General features: G+C 37.6%; 1 protein-coding gene across 5 annotated transcripts in view; it reads right to left on the bottom strand.

The window, feature by feature from the left end:
• LOC145688521 (putative receptor-type tyrosine-protein phosphatase mosPTP-1) overlaps window positions 1–20,073 on the bottom strand; it is a 327,258-nt gene that overhangs the window by 205,560 nt on the left and 101,625 nt on the right. The window contains exon 1 of one of the 5 annotated variants that reach the window (XM_081762878.1): window positions 17,949–18,652. The exons of 1 other annotated variant lie outside the window; for it this stretch is intronic. In XM_081762878.1, coding sequence (XP_081619004.1) covers window positions 17,949–18,036 — 88 coding nt within the window. In that variant the 5' untranslated portion in view covers window positions 18,037–18,652. Of the gene's footprint in view, window positions 1–17,948; window positions 18,653–20,073 lie in introns of those variants that run through there. 3 more of the 5 variants (XM_081762877.1, XM_081762881.1, XM_081762880.1) reach the window with 3 other exon arrangements.

The following is a 20,073-nucleotide window of genomic DNA, read 5'->3' as shown; positions in this document are numbered from 1 at the left end:
CAAATATCTTATTCTAATAAATCCATACCCGTCCGAGCACAACTCATTGCGTCTTTGGAGGCCTTTGAAGTTGCCAGCATGCAACAGGTTTTACCATTCAGATTTAAACAAAGCGCCTACAATGTCCGTCAACCCACCATACGTAACTTCTCTAGTGGTTGCCTAACACCGTAGGTTCGCCCTGCAACAATGCTAATCTTATGAGCTCAAAACGGCCCCTAAAATGTTGAATAGAACAATAGCAACACGGGTTTTGAAAATTTGAAGGAAAACTGGACAATCTACACAAAATTTGGAATCGACCAGTAAAAACGGCAAGTTTCTAGCACTTGTGGTTTTCGAGATCTCACTGTCGAAAGGATTGCGAATAAACATATAAACCTAGCATTTTAATATATTGACTAGCTGAACCAGGACTCTTTCCGCAGGGCATCATTCATATATGAGCATGCATCTCCTTGCTATTCCTCACATCTGTACACGTCCCTTTGCGGACACAAGTGAAAGAAGTCTTGGTAAAAATCGGCAAGAGATACCGTAAAGGGGAGATTTTTTTTTCGATTGTTTTTTCAATATCTCGTACCGTTTGCAAGATCTGAGCCTATTTCCGGTTGGAGTATTCATGTATGATCTGTGTTTCCTTTCTTCTTGCATGTAGTATGTAATAAGCAAATATATAAACTAAGTAACTCTATGGCCTATGGAACCCGGAGATTCAATGCCGCGTTCACAAAAGCTCTCCACTGACTTCTATCCTTAGCCAATTGCATCCAGTTTCTACTTTGTATTCCTATTTCTGCGAGATCCATCTTAATATTGTCCTCCCATCTGCACCTACATCTTTCTAATGGTCGTTTTCCGGCTGGTCTTCCAGTTAAGATTTTGAAAGTGTCCGTTCTTTCTTCCATCCTGGCTACATGACCTGCCCACCTGAACCTAACAATGTTGGATAAACCATATAAATTATGTAGTTCCTCGTTATGAAGATTCCGCCATTTCCTATTCCCGTTTTCTTTGGGACCGAATATTCGTCTTAGGATCTTGTTCTCAAATACTTTCAATCTATGTTCTTCGTTCCGAGTAAGAGACCATATTTCACAACCATACAGAATAGGCATGATTATCGTTTTATACATTTTAAAGTAAGCTAATACATTACACATATGATCAATTATAATGTCAGTGATATTTGGTATTCATTGGGCAAAACCCTCCAAACAAGAAAGATTCAACTTAGACTGGAGAAATGGTTATTCGTTTTTCATTATAATTTGGTTCGTTTTTCATTATAAATTGTCCATGAAACAAACACCTGAGAGATATGCAGCCCCTATATACAATTATATGGTGTTGAAATGTATAATAGGTAGGATATGATGCTTTAGTTTGTTTTTTTTTTTTTAATTTCAACACTTCCAGTGCAATCTTAAAAATGTAATAAATAAATAATGGCCTTTTTTTTCAATATTGAGTTAGAACTGGATTATCTACGCAAAATTTGCAATCGATTACTGAAAACGTCATCTTTCTAGAACCTGTAGTTTCCGAGATCTCACTGTCAAAAGGATTTGCCACAAACATATAAACGTCCAGAAACATATAGTTTAAAAACTCAAGAGATATCAGCACAATTCATTTGCATTTATTTCGGAGAAGGCTTATTAAAATGCAAAGGCTTTGAACAACAATTGAAAGGATAAAGTTTGTAAAAAAAAAAATCTCTCTTTAAGTAATTAATTTAAAGTAGACCTTTTAAAAAAATATTTGTCTTCGTTATAAACGTGAAATCATAAATAACCGTAAATCAAAGGTTTGAAAGCTAAAATTATAGGTTGGAGCTCGATCGCTTCTAATTGCTATTGTAGCATTTTAATAGATAGACTAGCTGAACCTGCTCTCTACACAGCGCATCATTCACATATGAGCATGAATCTCCTTGTTATTCATCATATCTGTACATGTCCCTTTACGGACACAAATGAAAGACGTCTTGAAAAAAATCGGTAAAAAATATCGTAAAGGAGATATTTATTTTTGATTATTTTTTCAATATCTCGCACCGTTTCCAAGATTTGAGCCTACTTCCGGTTGGAGGTTTTAATTCATGTGTGAGCAGTGTTTTCTTTTTGCATGCAATATGAAATAAGCAAATATATTACACACACAAGTATTTATAATATCAGTGATATATGGTGTTCATTGGGCAAAACACACTGAAAAAAAAATAAAGATTCAACTTAGACTGGGGAAAGGGTTATCCTTTGTTTTTCATTATAATTTGGCCACGAAACAAACGCCTGAGTGATATGCAACCCCTACATGCAATTATGTGGCGTTGAAGTGCATAATGCGCAGGATATTCTGCTTTACATTTTTTTAAAGTCCAACACTTCCAGTATACCCGTAAACATGTAATAAAGACATAATGGTCATGTTTGTTTTTTAAAAAATATTTGCCAATGTTTTTTTTTTTTAATATTCAATTAGAACTGGACAATCTACGCAAAATTTGCAATCGGTCAGTGAAAACGTGATCTTTCTAGAGCCTGTAGTTTCCGAGATCTCATTGTCGAAAGGATTGGCCACAAACATATAAAGTTCACAAACGTATAGTTTAAAAGAACTCCAAAGATGGCAGCACAATTCAATTGCATTGATTTTGGAGAAGGCTTATTAAAATACAAAGGCTTTCAACAATAGTTTGAAAACAAACTATATATTAAAAAAGGTATATTTAAGTATTTTTTAAAGTACACATACTTTAAAATATTGTTGTTAAACGTGAAATCACAAATAACCGTAAATCAAAGGTTTGAAATCAAAAGGTAGAAGTTGGAGTTCACGCGTTTAAAGCTTAAGTAGCATTTTAATACCTAGGTAGACTAGACATTCCCACTAAGTCTTCAGCTCATCTGTTAACAATATCTAGACATTTCCCCTAGATGTTTATGCAACCTGTAACTCGTAAAGTACATTGTAGTGTGCATAACACTAGGAATTAGCGACACAGATAAACTATTGGGGGATCGGAAACTAATGTCGTTTCTCGCACGTCGATATTCGTTGGTGACTTAGCAGATCATTGTGTACTGCAAAGTCTAGTCAAATGCATTTGTCGGTTAGAGTGACTTGTTTACTCTTTTTTTATTTTTCACTTGAGTCAAATACCAGATGAAGTCCATATTCGATACCGTATGCTGTTTGAGTTTCACACGAGCAGTAGCGCAAAAGTTGCTACCAGGAAAATTTGCGCTGTGTATCCAACTGCATCAGACATTCGTAAATGCCAACGGTGGTTTGCAAGTTTCAAATCCGTTAATATTGATCTTTCTGACTTGTCTCAACCAGGAAGACAAACAACTTTCGACAATGGCGCGGCAGACCCGGGTTCGATTCCCGGCGGGAGCTCATGTGGTTCGGATTCCACGTTAATCAGTAGGTCCACGTCTCACATAGCCTCGCTGCTGAAAGGGACGCTAAACTGAAATTCAACTCAACTCAACTTTCGACAATGACATGTTAAGGGCGGAAGTGGAAGCAAATCTTTGTGAGACAACTGTCACACACCACACTCTTAACCAACCTTGGTCGATCATCCTAGAACACTTGTAGCAGATTGAGAAGACAAGCAGACCAGGTGTTTGGGTCCAGCATAACGTGCCCAATGAAAATAAAGCTTACTGGTCCAACACATGCAACTTATTGCTTCCGTGTCACAATACAGAACCATTTTTTTTTGGATCGCTTTATCACCGGTGATGAAAACTAGGTCCTGTATGATAATCCAAAATGCAAAAGGCAATGGATCTCTCCAAATGAATCGCGACACGGTATAGCTAAGCCAGGTTTACATCCCAAAAAGATGGAGTATTCGCGAGGTCGTTTATTTTGAAGTGCTGCAACTTGAACAAACTGTCAATGCAGACTTTTACTGTGAAGAATTAGACTATTAATTGAAAGTGGCCAGCGATGCCAACAAAAAATGCGTTATTCTTCAACACGACAATGCAAGGCCGCGTTGCGGAAGACGAACACTGAAAAAAGAAGGTATTGCCTCACCTACCATACTCGCCCGACCTTTTGTCCTCGGATTAGCTTTTATTCCGATCGCTTAAAAATTTTGTCAGTGGCAAAAACCTTGAAATTGTTGATGATGTCCAAAATGTCCTCTTCAGATACTTTGATCAAAAACCAATTGAGTTTTATCGATCCGGCATTGAAAATTTGCACACTAGGTGACAAAAGGTTTTATGATAACGACGGTGATTACCTCATTGATTAAAAATAAAACTTTTTCACAGTTTATATGTTTGCATTTACTGTCAAAAACGACATTACTTTCTGCACCCCCCCAATAACATTATTTTGCATTATATATAATATTGATAAAATGCGGTAAGAAAGTTTTTTTTTTTTAAGTGACAACATTGAGAAAAGATACAAAAATGTTCTTATATTAAAAAGAAAGTGCACAAAGGTACAACCGAAAACACACTTAGGAGTGTTTAAGCTTTCTTCGCAAGACAATCTAACTTGAGCATTTCAAAAAATATCGCGAAGAACTACAGTGGAGGTGCAGTATCTCAAGTTCCTAGCCCCAATTATTACGTTATATAAGAAGTCCCTATTTCCCCAACACTCCTGCATGCATGAATCTCCAAACTTAGCACATCCCAATGAGATCATCTTAATCATGAGAAATGTTATACCCCATTTAAGGGGGGTTAATAATGAAACTTGGCAGCATTTTTGACTTCTAAATTGAATAATCGTGGAATTTTTCAATTACTGACTTACTGTTATTCCCTAAACCACGATGTATTACGAATAAGTTTATGGTAAAGCACTTATCTATGATGTGTAGGATCCCTGGTTTGATCCCCGACCAAGTAAGTTTGTGGTGGGCAACATCGTGTCCGTGGGCTTTCACGGGTATTCTTGTTTTCTTTTACATTGTCATTTCACCAATTCTTCCATCATCATTCACTTGCCTTAATTATCCGTCTCCTTTATCCTAAAGGACATAATTGTGGGACTTTAAACTGAAATATTTCATTTAATTTCATTATCAAGACTAAGTTTAGAACATGGTTGCAAGATGAAACTCGGAACGCAAAATGCCTTCAACACAGAAGCATAAATTAAGGCCTCCACACATTCTTAATCTAGCTAGGAAGGAAATCTGCGCTAAATTTTCAGTCTAAAGACAATAATAATAATAATAATAATAATAATAATAATAATAATAATAATAATAATAATAATAATAATAATAATAATAATAATAATAATAATAATAATGCTAATTATAGTAACGGCGGCATGAACTACAACTAAACTTACAATTCTAAAAATATCGGAGTTAAAATTATAAAATTGCAAACATTTCTTGATCTCTGGCTGTTTTTTTTATTCCAAGTACTTCAAGTAGAAAAAAAATGCTACTTCTGCTCAAAACTAGCTGAATATTACTCTACGGAATAATATAATTCGATATTCACACATTGTTTCACAAAGCTGGCTACATGTTAAGTGGTGTTGAATTCAAGAATGGTTATGGGGGCAATTCCATCTGATCAACATGCTCCTTTGGCTTTTGAAAGCTATCTGTACTAAAGAAATCCAAAGCCAACACGGATCTTGTGTGTACGACTAGAACAGTGTGCCCTTCTTTTTATAACCCACACCGTCCTAAGTGTCTACCAGATGAACTTTTATGACTGCAGTGGCTCTGAATGCTCCCTTTACGTCAGAAGATTAGTTTGAAATGTCTTCATGAGAAGAATATTAATCTGAGTATTATAAATGGATGACGTAGCAAAGCAAATCTCCTGTAAAAGAACTAGACAAGTAAATAATGCTATCGAATAACCCATACTAAGAGAAAACAATCAAATTTAAATCAAAATAGCTGCATGAATATATGATAACATACACTTTATAATACCGTAGCTACGTGGTATATTTAAAAAAAAAATACTTACTACTACAAATGATTTATAAGGTTTAATTTTGGTAACTACTTTGCATCTACCTACATAAACTTATCCATTTAATGGAAATATCTGAAGTAGGAAACATGTCGGATACCTGAGCTGGCAATAGTCAAGCGGCGACCGCAAAACCGGGCTCTTGCCAGTTGGACGTTAGGGAAGACAATATTTCGTAAAAAAGCAGTCGGAGGGGGACCTCTCTGACTTCCAAAGAGAATGAATTGTAGGGTGCTCGGTTAGGCAGGCTGCACACTGAGGGAGCAGAAAGATATTAGCAAGTGTTGCAGTTCTGCCCGAACCAATTTAGTTTTCTGCTCTCTCAGCGTTTGGGGTAGCTCCACATCCACGGTGTACCTTTATCCAAATGAAGTAGAATGTTATCACATCACTTTGAGTGTTCGTAATAAGTGCATGTTTTAAATATGAGGTCTCCGTCTGTGCATGGGCCGATACAAATACTTCTACGATATTTCCGTGCAACAATGAGATGAGGGTAGGCGTCTCACACTCCTCCCAGTGCTGTGCGAAATTGCGAGTGACTCTGGTGCACGCTCTCTTTTAGCGTGTGGCCGACCTATTTGAATAAAGGGTAATTAGTTCACAAACCTCAATGGAGCAAAAGCGACGCGTAACTCATGCTTCCACTCCTTTGCTCCCTCAGTGTGCTGTAACATTTTATGTCTTGCGAGCGCAAGGAAAGCAGCAGGTGTGTGGAAATACCGTGTGGGACAGTGTCCAAGGTGGTGATGTCCTACATAGTTCACAGCAAAACCATCACCACGCCTAGAAGAACAGTGGTGAGAAGGAAACCCTCAGGGACAGATCCCACTTAGAACCATTCTGGGATTGCGGTGCACGTAACCAAGGATCTCAAACAGAACATTCTACAGCCCTCTGTGAGAAACATCACATGGGGTTTTATTCCGACCAGCCTTCACAAAAACTGCGGAGCGTAACAAAACACAAAACTTGTTTCTACAATCACGATCAGACAAGGAGCTGATAGCGTTCGCTATTGAATTGCGATTACAAAACCTCTTCAATATGATAGGGCGGTGGAAAAATGAAGCCAAAACATAAAATATGCTGTTAATATGCTTCCATTACTTTGATATGTAGGTGTGCACCTTACAATGAAAACACACTACGTATTCCATTCGTTGCTTTTGTACAATGATCATTAATAGGGAACTATTGTTATATATCTATTCACATCCGTACAGTTCTGCACATTAAATTTACAATAATGTTTGAAATACTATATTAACCTCTATCATTCCCCAATAACTATACACATGCGATAATCTGCTAAAAGGATATTACGTAATTTATTGTGACCTATAAATTTACTTTAAATATTGATTGTAAATATGGCAAGAAAATATTTAACAATGAAAACAAATACATGATGAATACAAATGAATTACGAGGGGATAATTGATAGAATGGTAAGACAGAAGGACAGGGCAGAACCCTGATACAATTAGGGACACGATCTTATCCACTACACACTCAATATGGGCTCAGCACTCTAAACACCGATCCACCGTGCTCCCGAAAAAAAAAATGAAGATAGTTGAGGTATAGTTTTCTCACAAACAGATTCAGCCATTTCTCTGGAACGTCAGGATCTAAGGGAAACATTACTAAAGCGAAGAGCAGCTCAAACCCGCTTGTGCTTTATAGTGACAACATAATACGACTAACTCCTTGTAACATATGCATAATCAAACCCATCATTAGTCTTCCCGTGACCGTTAATTTCCTTTAGACAGTTCTATTGCTAAGTTCGTAATGCAATATTAACAACAACCATGTCAATAAGAAGAGTACGAGTGCAGTCAGCAAAATTCCAAGAATATTATTTTACTTCTTCTTTCAGCTCCCCTCTTAAAGCCAAAACGATTACGTTTACTGCAGACATTAACCAGAACACTTTAGAACACTCATATTAATCTTAAATGTGGCGATTCATCTCTTTAAATATACACAGATGTATAGGTACGATGTTTATATGATATGATAAATCTACCCTAGATTGATTAACGTTTCTATGCTTTAGGGCTGTATTTTGTTTCTCAATTTTGTCCTACCTCAGAAAGGAATAATTGTTTCCATACTTAAAAACAGAAATGAAAATGAAAGCTTTCCGTTTAACGTCCCACAATTATGACCATTAAGCTAAGGGAGACAGATTATTAATATAAGTGAATGATGATGGAATGAGACTGTGGGAGGAAACGGGAGTACCCCGAGAACCTGTGGATACATTGTGTCAACCACAAACGTACTTGGCGGGGGATCGAACCCAGGACCGCATACACCAGAGGTAAGAACTCTACCACTGAACCACTGTGCCCCCAAAAGGAGAAAAATAATGGATCGACAGCACTGAAAACTTTATACATGTCACAGCACTTGACATTAAAACTTGAGGGAGGAAGAGATGGAGAACCGTTATAAATGTCTACAATTTGTTGTATGATTAATCAAATCCATGAATCATGGCACAATTAAATTCAACATTTTCATTCAAGTTTATCATATTTATACCGTCACTGAGGCTTCCTGTGTTCAAACTTTCAATCTTGTACATTGAAAAAGAAAAATGTTAAACAAATGGAGCCAAGGCAGGAGTAAGGGTGGGCTTAGGGAGCTACAGCCCCAGGCCTCCACTCTGAAATATTTTGAGTTTTACGTCTCATCATTATGCCGGTCGGGCTAAAGGAGACGGTGATGATGAGAAATGAATGAAATGGTAGAATGAAGAAAGTGGGATGAAACGCGAGAACTCCGAGGAAACCCACGCACGCAGTGTTTGTCCACCACAAAGTTCACTTGGCGTGAGCTGGGATAAAACCAGGGACCCCAAGCACCCGAGGTGAACGCGGCCCCTGGGCCTCCACTCTGATCAAAATATCAACTCATAAAATAAAATATAACTAAAATATGAGTCATATTCCCCTAACTATTCTATTGTACTTTCACAAAAATATATTAGGTGAAGTCAGCAGGGACCACATTTTTTCTAGCCCCAGACATTCAGATGGATTATTCCAACCTAGGGGCGGATCCAGGACGGACTTCTGTGGGGGGCGGTGGGTTTGTAATACTGCTACTTAGAACTACTTTTAAAAACTCCAAACTGTGGAATGGGTTTTATTTATATATAAGGTAAGAAAGTTTCCCCTTCTGGGTGGGGCGATTGCCCCGATCACCCCCTCCCTCTTCATGCAAATACAGACACTAAAAACGATGGAATATACTGTATAAATAGTATTCAAGTAGGATTAATAATTTATATTTTTAAATGATCATACTGAAAACACAACACATCTATTTATTAATAATACAAACATTAACAGTAACTTGTTGGGCCTTTCGGACCTATCACATCTTCTCTACGCTCGTGAACAAAAGCAATGCATAAGGATTGGGATCCAAAAATACTTCGGGTTAAACGTTAACTAGGAAACGTGAATTGACTCCTACAATTCCCCAGAAACTAACTAGGAAGTAACTATTCAAAAACAGGTTCCCACTGAAGAGGTTAAAATCTTAAAAAGCCCGTAAACAATGCTTAAACGCTCTGAAGATTACATGATTAATAGGGAGCAGCAATACAGCAGGAAAATTTCCATCCAACATCACGACCTCAAATAATGCTTCACTTAATTTCCGTTTATTGGTCTCGACTGCCGAACTATATACCTTCTTCGATGATGCAAAGGAACGTTAAATTCTAAATCAACGAAGAATACCTCCTCAAAATAAAACTAAGGCAACACAGAAATTGTACGTACACTTAAAATTTTAAACTGTCTTCTCGGCATGTCAGACCTCGCTAACAAGAACGTCACAACATGAAACATGTAAGACTGAAGAAAAAAAAAACTGCGTCATTAATTACATTTTGTAAAACAACAAGAGTTACCCTACAAAAGAATGTGATATTGACGGCGCTACATCATTAAAATAATTATCAGATATCTGTGAAGAATGATATTAAGATTAGCAGTGAGCTCATTCCTTCGATGGTGAATACGATTCTTCCCTGCGCATAGGTAGAATGATGCTCAGGCTATTGCACATATCCGAGGAAAAGCTACTTCAAAAGCAAGGAAGAATATCAACCATACTAGATGTACACGAAACTCTGTATGTATAATCCAACACAACCAAGTAAAGTATGTCAATGAAGGAAATTTGTATGCAGTGCGTAGCGTGCTAGCGTCATTCCTCGCTACTCACACAGCATATACCGCTAAATTTTGCTAGCCACAACAGAAAAGACGACCAAGCATAATTTTTGCCTGATACGGAATAGAAGATTTCGCCTCTTGTATCTACTCTATGTATCTTCTCTCTCACTAGAAATAAAAATAAGCTTTCCTATGAAAGTGTGTGCACATATCATTGGCTTACCACATGCTATCGTAACTACCAACACCTGGGAAAATGTATTCTACAATGAACCCCGAGTGATCAATAATATTCACAAAAGAAGCTATAATTAAAATGCTCAACTTATAAAATAAATAAGACTGTTTATACATGAACCAACAACTCACTCTGCAGCTTAAAGAACTAGGAAAATTCCTTTCTGTAAAAAAACAAAAGTAGCTATAACTGGAGGATGCAATTATATCGATGTTTACTGAAAATATACTGCATGTGTGATAAATTTCAAGTACATGCCATCTCCTTGTAATAATTCCTTTAATTCTCATACTGGCTGGGCCGCGGTGGCTCAGTGGTAGAGCGTTCACATCTGGTGCTTGGGTCCCGGGTTCGATCCCAGCCCCCGCCAAGTGAACTTTGTGGTGGACAAACACCGTGTGCGTGGGTTTTCTCGGGGTTCTCCCGTTTCCTCCCACTTTCTTCATTCCACTATTTCATTCATTACTCACCGTCTCCTTTAGCCTAACCGGCATATCAGTGGGACGTAAAACTCAAAGATTTCATTTCATTTCTCATACTGGCTGTAGTAAAAGTAATTGGATCATCGACAGTTTTCTAAGATTTCCACCAGACGTAATTTATTGTAGACAAAGAAAATAATCTCAAATTCAGTTTGCGAGGTCGCAGTGGCTACGTGGTAGAGCGTTCATCTCTGGTGCATAGGGTCTTAGGTTCAATCCACGCTTGCGGCAAGTGAGCTTTGTGGTGGGCAAACACCGTTCGCGTGGGTTTTCTCGGGATTTTTTTCGTTTCCTCCCAATTTCTTCATTTCACCATTGCATTCACTTCTCATTATCACCGTCTCCTTTAGTCTACCCGGCATTACCATGCGACGTGATTTCACTTTTATTTTCTAATTCACTTTGCACCGTTTCGTGAGCTTGTTCACAGATCATCAACTTAATCGACTGGGGTTCGCAGTGTTGCTGCATCACCAAATCATAAAATTTGGTAGGGATTGCTGAAACAATGTTCTCAAGTTAGAACATGACTTTCGCTGTTCCAAATTCGAAATTTACAATAACCAAATTTCAGTGAAAGGAAAATTCTCCAATAAATCGAGGAATGCTCACCAAATAAGCACAGCAGTGTAAGTTCTCGTTCATATCCGAGCATATTGTACCGTTGTAGGTCTTAGTACTTTCTTGTCCCTTGTCAGTACCAACGTTGATTTATTGCATACTTAAATTATTACAACAATGAACGGACTTCGGTTTAAAATATGTCTCAAGATGGTAGAAAACACATTAAAACGTAAGCCCAAAAACTCATGAGGTAAAGACATTAAAACCTTCCCCTATCTTCCTTACATCGCGGAAAGTGCAAATACTAATGTGATAAAATATATAAATGCTACAACAATGAAATGATACCTCCGACTAAAGCGTTTAAGATCACAAATTATTATCGTTAGTAAAATAAAAGAGCTTGAGTCGTCAATGTTGAAAAAAAAAAAAACTATCAACAGAAAATGTAGCGATGGAGCACAGAGAATTTTATAACGTAAAAAAAAAAAAAAATCGTGAAGACTGTCAACTGAAATTCTACTTTTGTATTCCTTCTTCTATGTAACCTTTTCACATATACACACTCTTGTTAAAGGCATAGTACATTTCCAAGCAGGAACAATGACTAAAACTTCAAGCTGTAAAGGATAATCTGAAGGAATTAGCACTCGGGCTTAGTAGTTTAGAGAAAAACCTTTGAACTTGGAGATCCAATTAATGTGAAGGAGGAATTACACCCTGTAGGGAATACCCCTACACCTATTGAAAATTTATGAAATATGCACTTTTGGATTGTACATGCGCGTTTTCATTTACGCTGATGAGAACCACCATCCACAATTTCTGGAATTCGAAATAGGGCCTATTGAAATTGGGCTTTTTCGTGATTTTGGACAGCCCTAACTCTTAAACTATACACTTTCGCCATAGGCCCATATGAACCTTTTCTCTTATTTTGATGTGAGGAATCACCTCTTCAAGTTTGTTGGTAGTACATTAACACACTATATATATATATATATATATATATATATATATATATATATATATATATATATATATATATATATATATATATATATATATATATATATATATATATATATGTGTGTGTGTGTGTGTGTGTGTGTGTATGAGAGAGAGAGAGAAAGGAATATGTTTCACAATATACAAGAAATGTTAAGTTCTCCCGGTCAGAATCCGCAAGGCGTACGAAATCAAATTAAAAATATAAATTCAACGTAGGGCCTTAATGGTTTTTAGGTTAACGCAGGATGAAGAGTAATGAAAGTGAAAGGCTAGTAAACCACTGGTGGAATGAGAATGTGGAAGGTAATGACTAGAGACCGGATATTTAGGCATTAAAAACCTGCAAAATAGGCAGGCAAATAGTCACTTAATATGTAAAAAATAGGCACTAAACAGTAACTCGCAATAATTAAAATAAATACTCAAAATTTCAAAGAACATAGGAAAAACTTGTTTGTTAATAAACATCTTCTTTCACTATATACATAGTATTTCAAAACAACACCGACAACCTTTGCAAGGCAATTCCTGACACCAAAATAAGACGAAAAGTATAGACCAACCTGGGTGCACAAATGCTTTCTTTCGGAGTTATAGGCTGCCGAATACATGAAAAAATGAACTTTAAAAGTCCATAGCTCCATAACTATGGGACCTACCGTAGTCGGGCAAGACTTTAGTAAGGAACTAATATGTGCTCTATCCAAAAATACATATTTCAGAATCCTAAGGTACTCACGCAACAATTTTTGTACAGGCAGTTTGGTTACGGGCATATAATCTAAAGTACTCATTAACTACCTCTATGAAGATTGTTGCAGAAGTACTGCAGGATTCTGAAGCATGTATTTTTGATAGAGTACATATTAGTTCCTTACTAAAGTCTTGGCCCAACTACGATTAGCCTCATAGTTCTCCAGCTATGGACCTTTAAAGTTTTTTTTTTTTTCACGTTTTCGGCAGTCCATAACTCCGAAGGGAAGCATTTGTGTACCCAGGTTGGTCTATACTTTTTGTCTTATCTTGGTGTCAGGAATCTCCTCCCAAGTTGTTGGGTTTGTCGGTGTTGTTTTCAAACACCCTGTATATCTAAAAACGAAACTTCACATACTTTCCATATATTTAATATACAGGGCTTGAAAAATTCATTCGCCATGGGCGAGTAGTTTTTTACATTTGGAGAGTAGTCTGATCAGTCAAATACGTGATCTCAAGAAACAATATATTGATATGTTTTTATTGATTTTTTTTTTTTTTGTTTACTTGTATAAACACCGTGACCATGACATTGTGACCGTGGTTTGACTGGTAGATTTTTCGGCTGGCGAGTACTTGCAAGAAGCCCTATATATATGTTATTTACGGTTTATGTGTTATTTATATTATATATTGTACCAACGTAATCTTATTTTGAAGAAAATGCATAGAATAGGCAACATTAGGCACTAAAGCAATTATTTAGGCAGTAAGGGGCGAAATAGGCAAAATAAAATTGGCTTAAATTGAAACTACAACTCCCCATATAAGCTTTAAAACGTTGTTTTTGCTCATATCTTTAATATTAAAGAATTGGCATTTTGCCTAACATCCGGTCTCTAGTAATGACAGAACACCAATAAAATCCACTGAGCATGATGTTGTCTATTATACATTTCTAAGAACCTTCTGCGTAAGAAATAAGTGCTTCACCTCTTAGCCAGCGTGCCTCTTTGAAGTGCTTCTAAACCTTCCAAATACTTCTTACAATCGAGTCTCTTACCATAAGCAGAACGAGCACTGCTGTTGTTGTTTGCTGAGGTTTAGTGTTTTTTTTTTCGACATCAAGACTATATGAGATGATAACATATTGATAACGAAAACAAATGATGACAATGTGGCCCCCATAAAAGTTAGAACCACGGCGTAAGAAATAATGCTGAACACCACAAACTCGCATTTTCCCGGACCGAAACAACCTTACCCTTTGCAACCTCATTATTAAGTTATAGCTTTTTTTTTTTTTTAGCTTAATGTCCCACAATTATAAACCGAGGCTAGGGTAAATGGTGATGATGAGAGGGGTAAAAATGGAATTAAGGAGTTTGATGCAATAAGGGCGTAAGTCAAACATGCAGTTGAAGGAAAAACTATGTTGAAAATTTTAGTTTTTTTTTTCTTTCTTACATTAAGCAATGTAATATGCAGCATTTTATTTCGATATTGAATTGAAATGTTACCAGGAGGCTAAACAAGCATGGCAAAAGCCACAAATGCGTTTGATGCAAAAAGGGCGTAAACTCGCTTACGCCCTTATTACATCAAACTCCTCAATTGAGGAAGTCAGGGAAACAGAAGAAACCATAGAAAAATCACGCACAGGGTGTTTGTGTCCACCAGAAGGTCACTTGAAGCAGGATGGGATCGAATGCACCAGAGGAAAATGCTCTATCACTGCGCCACCGCGGCCTCCTATTCGAATTTACGTAGGGGCCGCGGTGGCTCAGTGGTAGAGCGTTCACCTCTGGTGCTTGGGGTCCCGGGTTCGATCCTAGCTTCCGCCAAGTGAACTTTGTGGTGGACAAACACCGTGTGCGTGGGTTTTCTCGGGGTTCTCTCGTTTCCTCCCACTTTCTTCATTCCACCATTCCATTCATTACTCATCATCACCGTCTCCTTTGCCTAAACGGCAGAACCGCGGGACGTAAAACTAAAGATTTCATTTCATTTCATTTTTTCGAATTTACGTCTCAGAGGTTCCATGAGATGTGCCTACTGCTAAAAGTGGCTTCCAAACTACTTAATAGTTGGGTCATACGCGAAATTTGGTAGCTTTGCAGGGATCAAACGGTGAGTCACTTACCTAATACTCAGATTGCCTTGTGGCGGCAGATTAACTTTCCTTGTGAACCAAAACCTCGCTTGTTAAGAGCAGAAAGTGGTATCTGAACCCTCGTCTTTGGCATGAGACCCGGTGGGAGCCCACGTGGTTCGGATTACGCGTCAAGCTGTAGGTCCGTGTTTCACATATACTCGGTGCCCAAAGGGATACTACACTACAACAAATAATATACTTAAATTCTGACACACCATATATGTATGTGCAATATGCCTGGCTTGGATAGTTTTCATACAATTAACTTAAGATTCTTAAGTAATTTCTTTGACTCTACAAGAGATTGGTGATAAATAGAGTGAGTGGTATTGGAAGAATTTATGGAATCAAAAGTATGGGAGGAATTGGGAGAATCTCGAGAAAATGGAAAGTGGCGCAACCAGTTATGAGTTCGGAGGACGCAGGCCCCTCCGAAACTAATCTGGTCTATCTTATATAGTATCGCTACAGACAAATTTTCGTGAAATTTCCAAACAATCATTATTGCTTGTCATTTGTCCAGTATTTTTAAAAATATGCAAAGTAACGCACGTACAGCGGTGTGCGAATAGTGCTCTTAATTTGCACTGAGGCATGAGACATTACGTGCGAAATACCGTCTTAATAATTGCAATTTTGAATTCTTATCTTAAGTTATTTTAGCATGTTAATTATGGGGAAATGAAATCTTTCAGTTTAACGTCCCACAGACATGCCCTTTAGGCTAAGGAATACAAGGATTAAATCAAGTGAATGATGATGGTAGAATTGGTTGAATGAGAAAGTTGAAGGAAACGGGAGTGCTCCGGGGAAAAAAAAACACATAAACGACATTGTCCACTACAAACTTACTTGGCCGCGGATCGAACCAAGGACACCATGCACCAGAGGTAAGCGATTTACCACTGAGCTACAGCGCCCCCATTAATGATAAATTTCTTGTAATATTGAGATTTCAAACTTTGAACTTTGTCCTTATTAGATGATGCAGCACGTCGTTTGCAGATTACAGTACTAGGTAATTTTGGCCCCTCACGAAATAAAATCCTGGCTGTGCCAATTGCGCCGACTTTCTAAAATTTACGTGGGTGCATATCAATGGTGGGAAGTGTTGTAACTTTTCAGGGGAGTCTCGATATTTTTGATTGATTTCCTCTTAGTTAAAATCTTTTATGAATACTATCTTAAAGGGCTGTGCTGTGATAAAGTAAAATATACCGGTAATATAAGTTGGGGCTGTCCTTGCTCAGTCGGTAACGCGGCTGGCTTAAACGCAAGAGAAATGGGTTGAAACACGGGTCCAAATTACCGATAAGCTACTGTAATGAATATTCTCAACATATGTAATCGTAAGTGAGATTTTTTTTTATTGCTTTTTGTTTCTAATAAACTAAAACTTTTGTGGGTGCGTCGCACCCAAAAGATTATTTGTGTGGGTGCTGGAGCCCAGGAGCACCCACGTAGTCGGCGCGCATGGGTTGTTCCACTGACGATGGCAACAATTACAAGTCCACATCATCTATACCAGGCACTCATAGTGGCAGAGGTAAGAGCAATAACAAAATTGATTAAGTCAGGGTATCTACTGATTACAACTAAATATTACTATATGCATGGACAGTTCACACAATTCCTCCCAATAATAAATAAATGCATACAAAAAATAGAACATTTTACAACGATCGCGAAAGGTGGATATTATAAAACACCAGGATGAGTACTAATATCTGATAAACACATTTATTTCATATCACCGAAAATCGCATATGAACATCCCTAGGTATGAATTAACTAAGGTGATAAATAATAATAAAACATACTGTAACTGTATTGAAAAAAAAATCACATACGTATCCACAGTGATAACCTCAGATCTTGTCAGGGAAGAATGTCAATATACTGGGGGATGAAAAGTAATATCCCCAGGCCACCACCTGATATCATCACTGCGTATTCAAGCTATAATAACCTAGCTTTGAGATTATAAGGAAACTCGGTCATACATGCCCAAGTAAATTTTGAAGTAACATTTGATACGTGAATCAAGAATGAACATCATAAATCAAGCTAAAAAGTCTTGTTTTCAGCTTCCTAATCTGCAATAAATTATATCTAAAAATAAAGAAGAAATACAAAACAACATAAAGCGAAATCAAATAGGGAATTAAATCAGATGGTACCATGCTTGCGAAACATGATCGGATATTTTGAGAGTCCAGAGTAGTTTCTTTTAGAGAATTTGCGAATAGGTTCTATGATTTTGGTCTAACCTTAAGCCCTCTATTTCGTCTGCTTGTCCAGCCACTACGGGAAGTATTGATCGCGAAGTTGCTCTACACGGCTCGATCTGAAATCAGACTCACACACTTCCCGGACGGTGCGAGGTTCAGGCATGCAAACTCAAGCATCGTGTTAGTATCAAATTTGCTTTTTACAAAGCATGTCAAAATTACACGTATTTACTCATAATTAGGACATGCTGTATCATGCGCTTATGCTAATAATTAGTAATCATGCTAATATGTAGAAAATATGACCAGTATGATTTCAAGCGACTAGTCGAATCAACATAATTTTAGTTTATATATAAAATGTGATTCTATTTACCTTCTTCTTCAGAGTTCGTTTCTGAGTTGATACGTAGAATCATACAAAAAACAATTACAAGTAATGACTGGGGCCCAGCAACACCCATGATTGTTTTATATTGCGGTCTCTAAAATAGTTCTCATTATCGAATGACAGCTGGCCACACTTTTTCTTCCAATGTCAAACTAAAGTTGACGAGTAACTGAAGGGAAGACGAACATTGTGTGTGCTCTGCTACAGAAAGAACACAACCGCCTACGATGACTGCATTATGTTCATATATAAATCCCATCCACCACCAGAAGAGGAAAAAAAAATATAGTTTTCACACCACTAAGGTACCCATCACAATCTCACTTCATGATCAAGTCTCACAAATCACCTTCATTGTTCACAGTATTTTGTCTTACTGTTTATGGGTTTGTTTATTATTTGTTTCGTCCACAACACAATCCACACAACGCTATCTAGCACCAGCTTGACAACACATCCAACACTGCCCGATCTTCTTAAGGTTTTAATACATTCATGCTCCGGGCATTGAACGAACAACGCTTGGACACAAAGATGGTCTAGCTACTACTGCCATCTAGCGAAGGCTAAGAGTAACTACTCTTTTCCAGCTGCAGTTGAATCCGATGCAGGAGGACGACAACCAAGCAATATCAAGACAGACAGGAGGGCAAAGCCACTCTGACGGTGATGAAAACAGCTGCTATGCATGGCTGACTAGAAGAAACTGCCTTCCTGACCCTCAACGTTTAGGAAAGACTGTATCCGGTCACCGGGCGGAAACAAGACGAAAGAGACACACCTTTACAACGTTGCAACGCACGGCGTTTCAGTATTCACGGAGCAAGATTGTTTACTTTATACATAACACCTTATATGATTCTTATTTTCCCTATCTATTGCATTATCGCACGAAAGGGGGGGTTAGGGGTTTAAAAACCCCTATGAGTGTAATATTATGAAAAATAAACATATATACCTATATGTTAGAAATAGATATACAAAAACAACACTTCCAAAAGGAAATGAAATTGAGAACTTGAACCCTCTCTTGATGAAATTCTGCACCCGCCACTGATTCCACTAATTTCCAGCAGCTTATTTCCAAGTGTCTGGTGATAAGATTTATGGCTGAGGCACTTCATTTTATTTTCATGGGCTAACTATTTTAGCGTATGTTCGGAAATCGGAATACAATTTGCCACATATGGAAAATACCAATTGCTTCATAAATCTAGAGGGAATGCTGGTTTAGTACTCATAAAAACTAAACTACCTACAAAAGATATAGTCAGAAATCTCTAAGTTTTACGTCCCACGATTATGCCGGTTAGGCTAAAGAAGACGGTGATGATGAAATATGAGTGAAATGGTGAAAGTGGGAGGAAACAGGAGAACCCCGAGAAAACCCACGAGCACGGTGTTTGTCCACCACAAAGTCCACACGGCGCGAGCTGGGATCGAGCCAGGGACCCCAAGTACCGGAGGTGAACGCTCTACCATTGAGCCACCGCGCTCCCAAGATATAGTCAGACAGACGGCTTTCAGTAGGGTGTTGCTGGACCTACCTATCTATACCTGAGTTCACTATATTCTAGCTCAAGTATTCTGCACTTGTCATCTCCGAAAAATATGTAACTACCATGGAATCGAACCCAAGTTGACATGTGCTCACACGTTTTCTAACTGAGCACCTAAGTATTTATAAATACAAGTACCCAAGATGAAGACAAAACAATATATTTGCTCTCCCAGGACTTCTGAAGCAATGTTTGAACCAAAACATGCTTACAGTTTGTCTCCCCATTAAGTATTTTTGTTGGTGGGGATCGCCCACAGGTCACATATCTTTATTTTGCAATACTTTCCCTCTGTCATACTGTTATGTGCTCTTTGTCTGTATATTTCATAATAGATTTGCATAAATAAAAATGGAATAGAATAAATGCAGATGCACAGAATCGTTGACGACTGTGATAAATGTCTCTTTTTTTTTCTTTCTTGAAAATAAATAAAATGCATGAAATAAACTATGAACAAAATAACTAAAGCATCTAGACTTAGATTAATTACTCAAAGGATTAACAGTATCTTTACAAATAACGCTTAGTCTCCTTACCTAAGGTAATCG

This window comes from Thermobia domestica, chromosome 6, assembly GCF_964235325.1.
Source record: "Thermobia domestica chromosome 6, izTheDome1.hap1.1, whole genome shotgun sequence".
Lineage (NCBI taxonomy): Eukaryota > Metazoa > Arthropoda > Insecta > Zygentoma > Lepismatidae > Thermobia > Thermobia domestica.
Note: the sequence above shows the minus strand (reverse complement) of the source record. Positions and strands in the feature narration are given on the sequence as shown.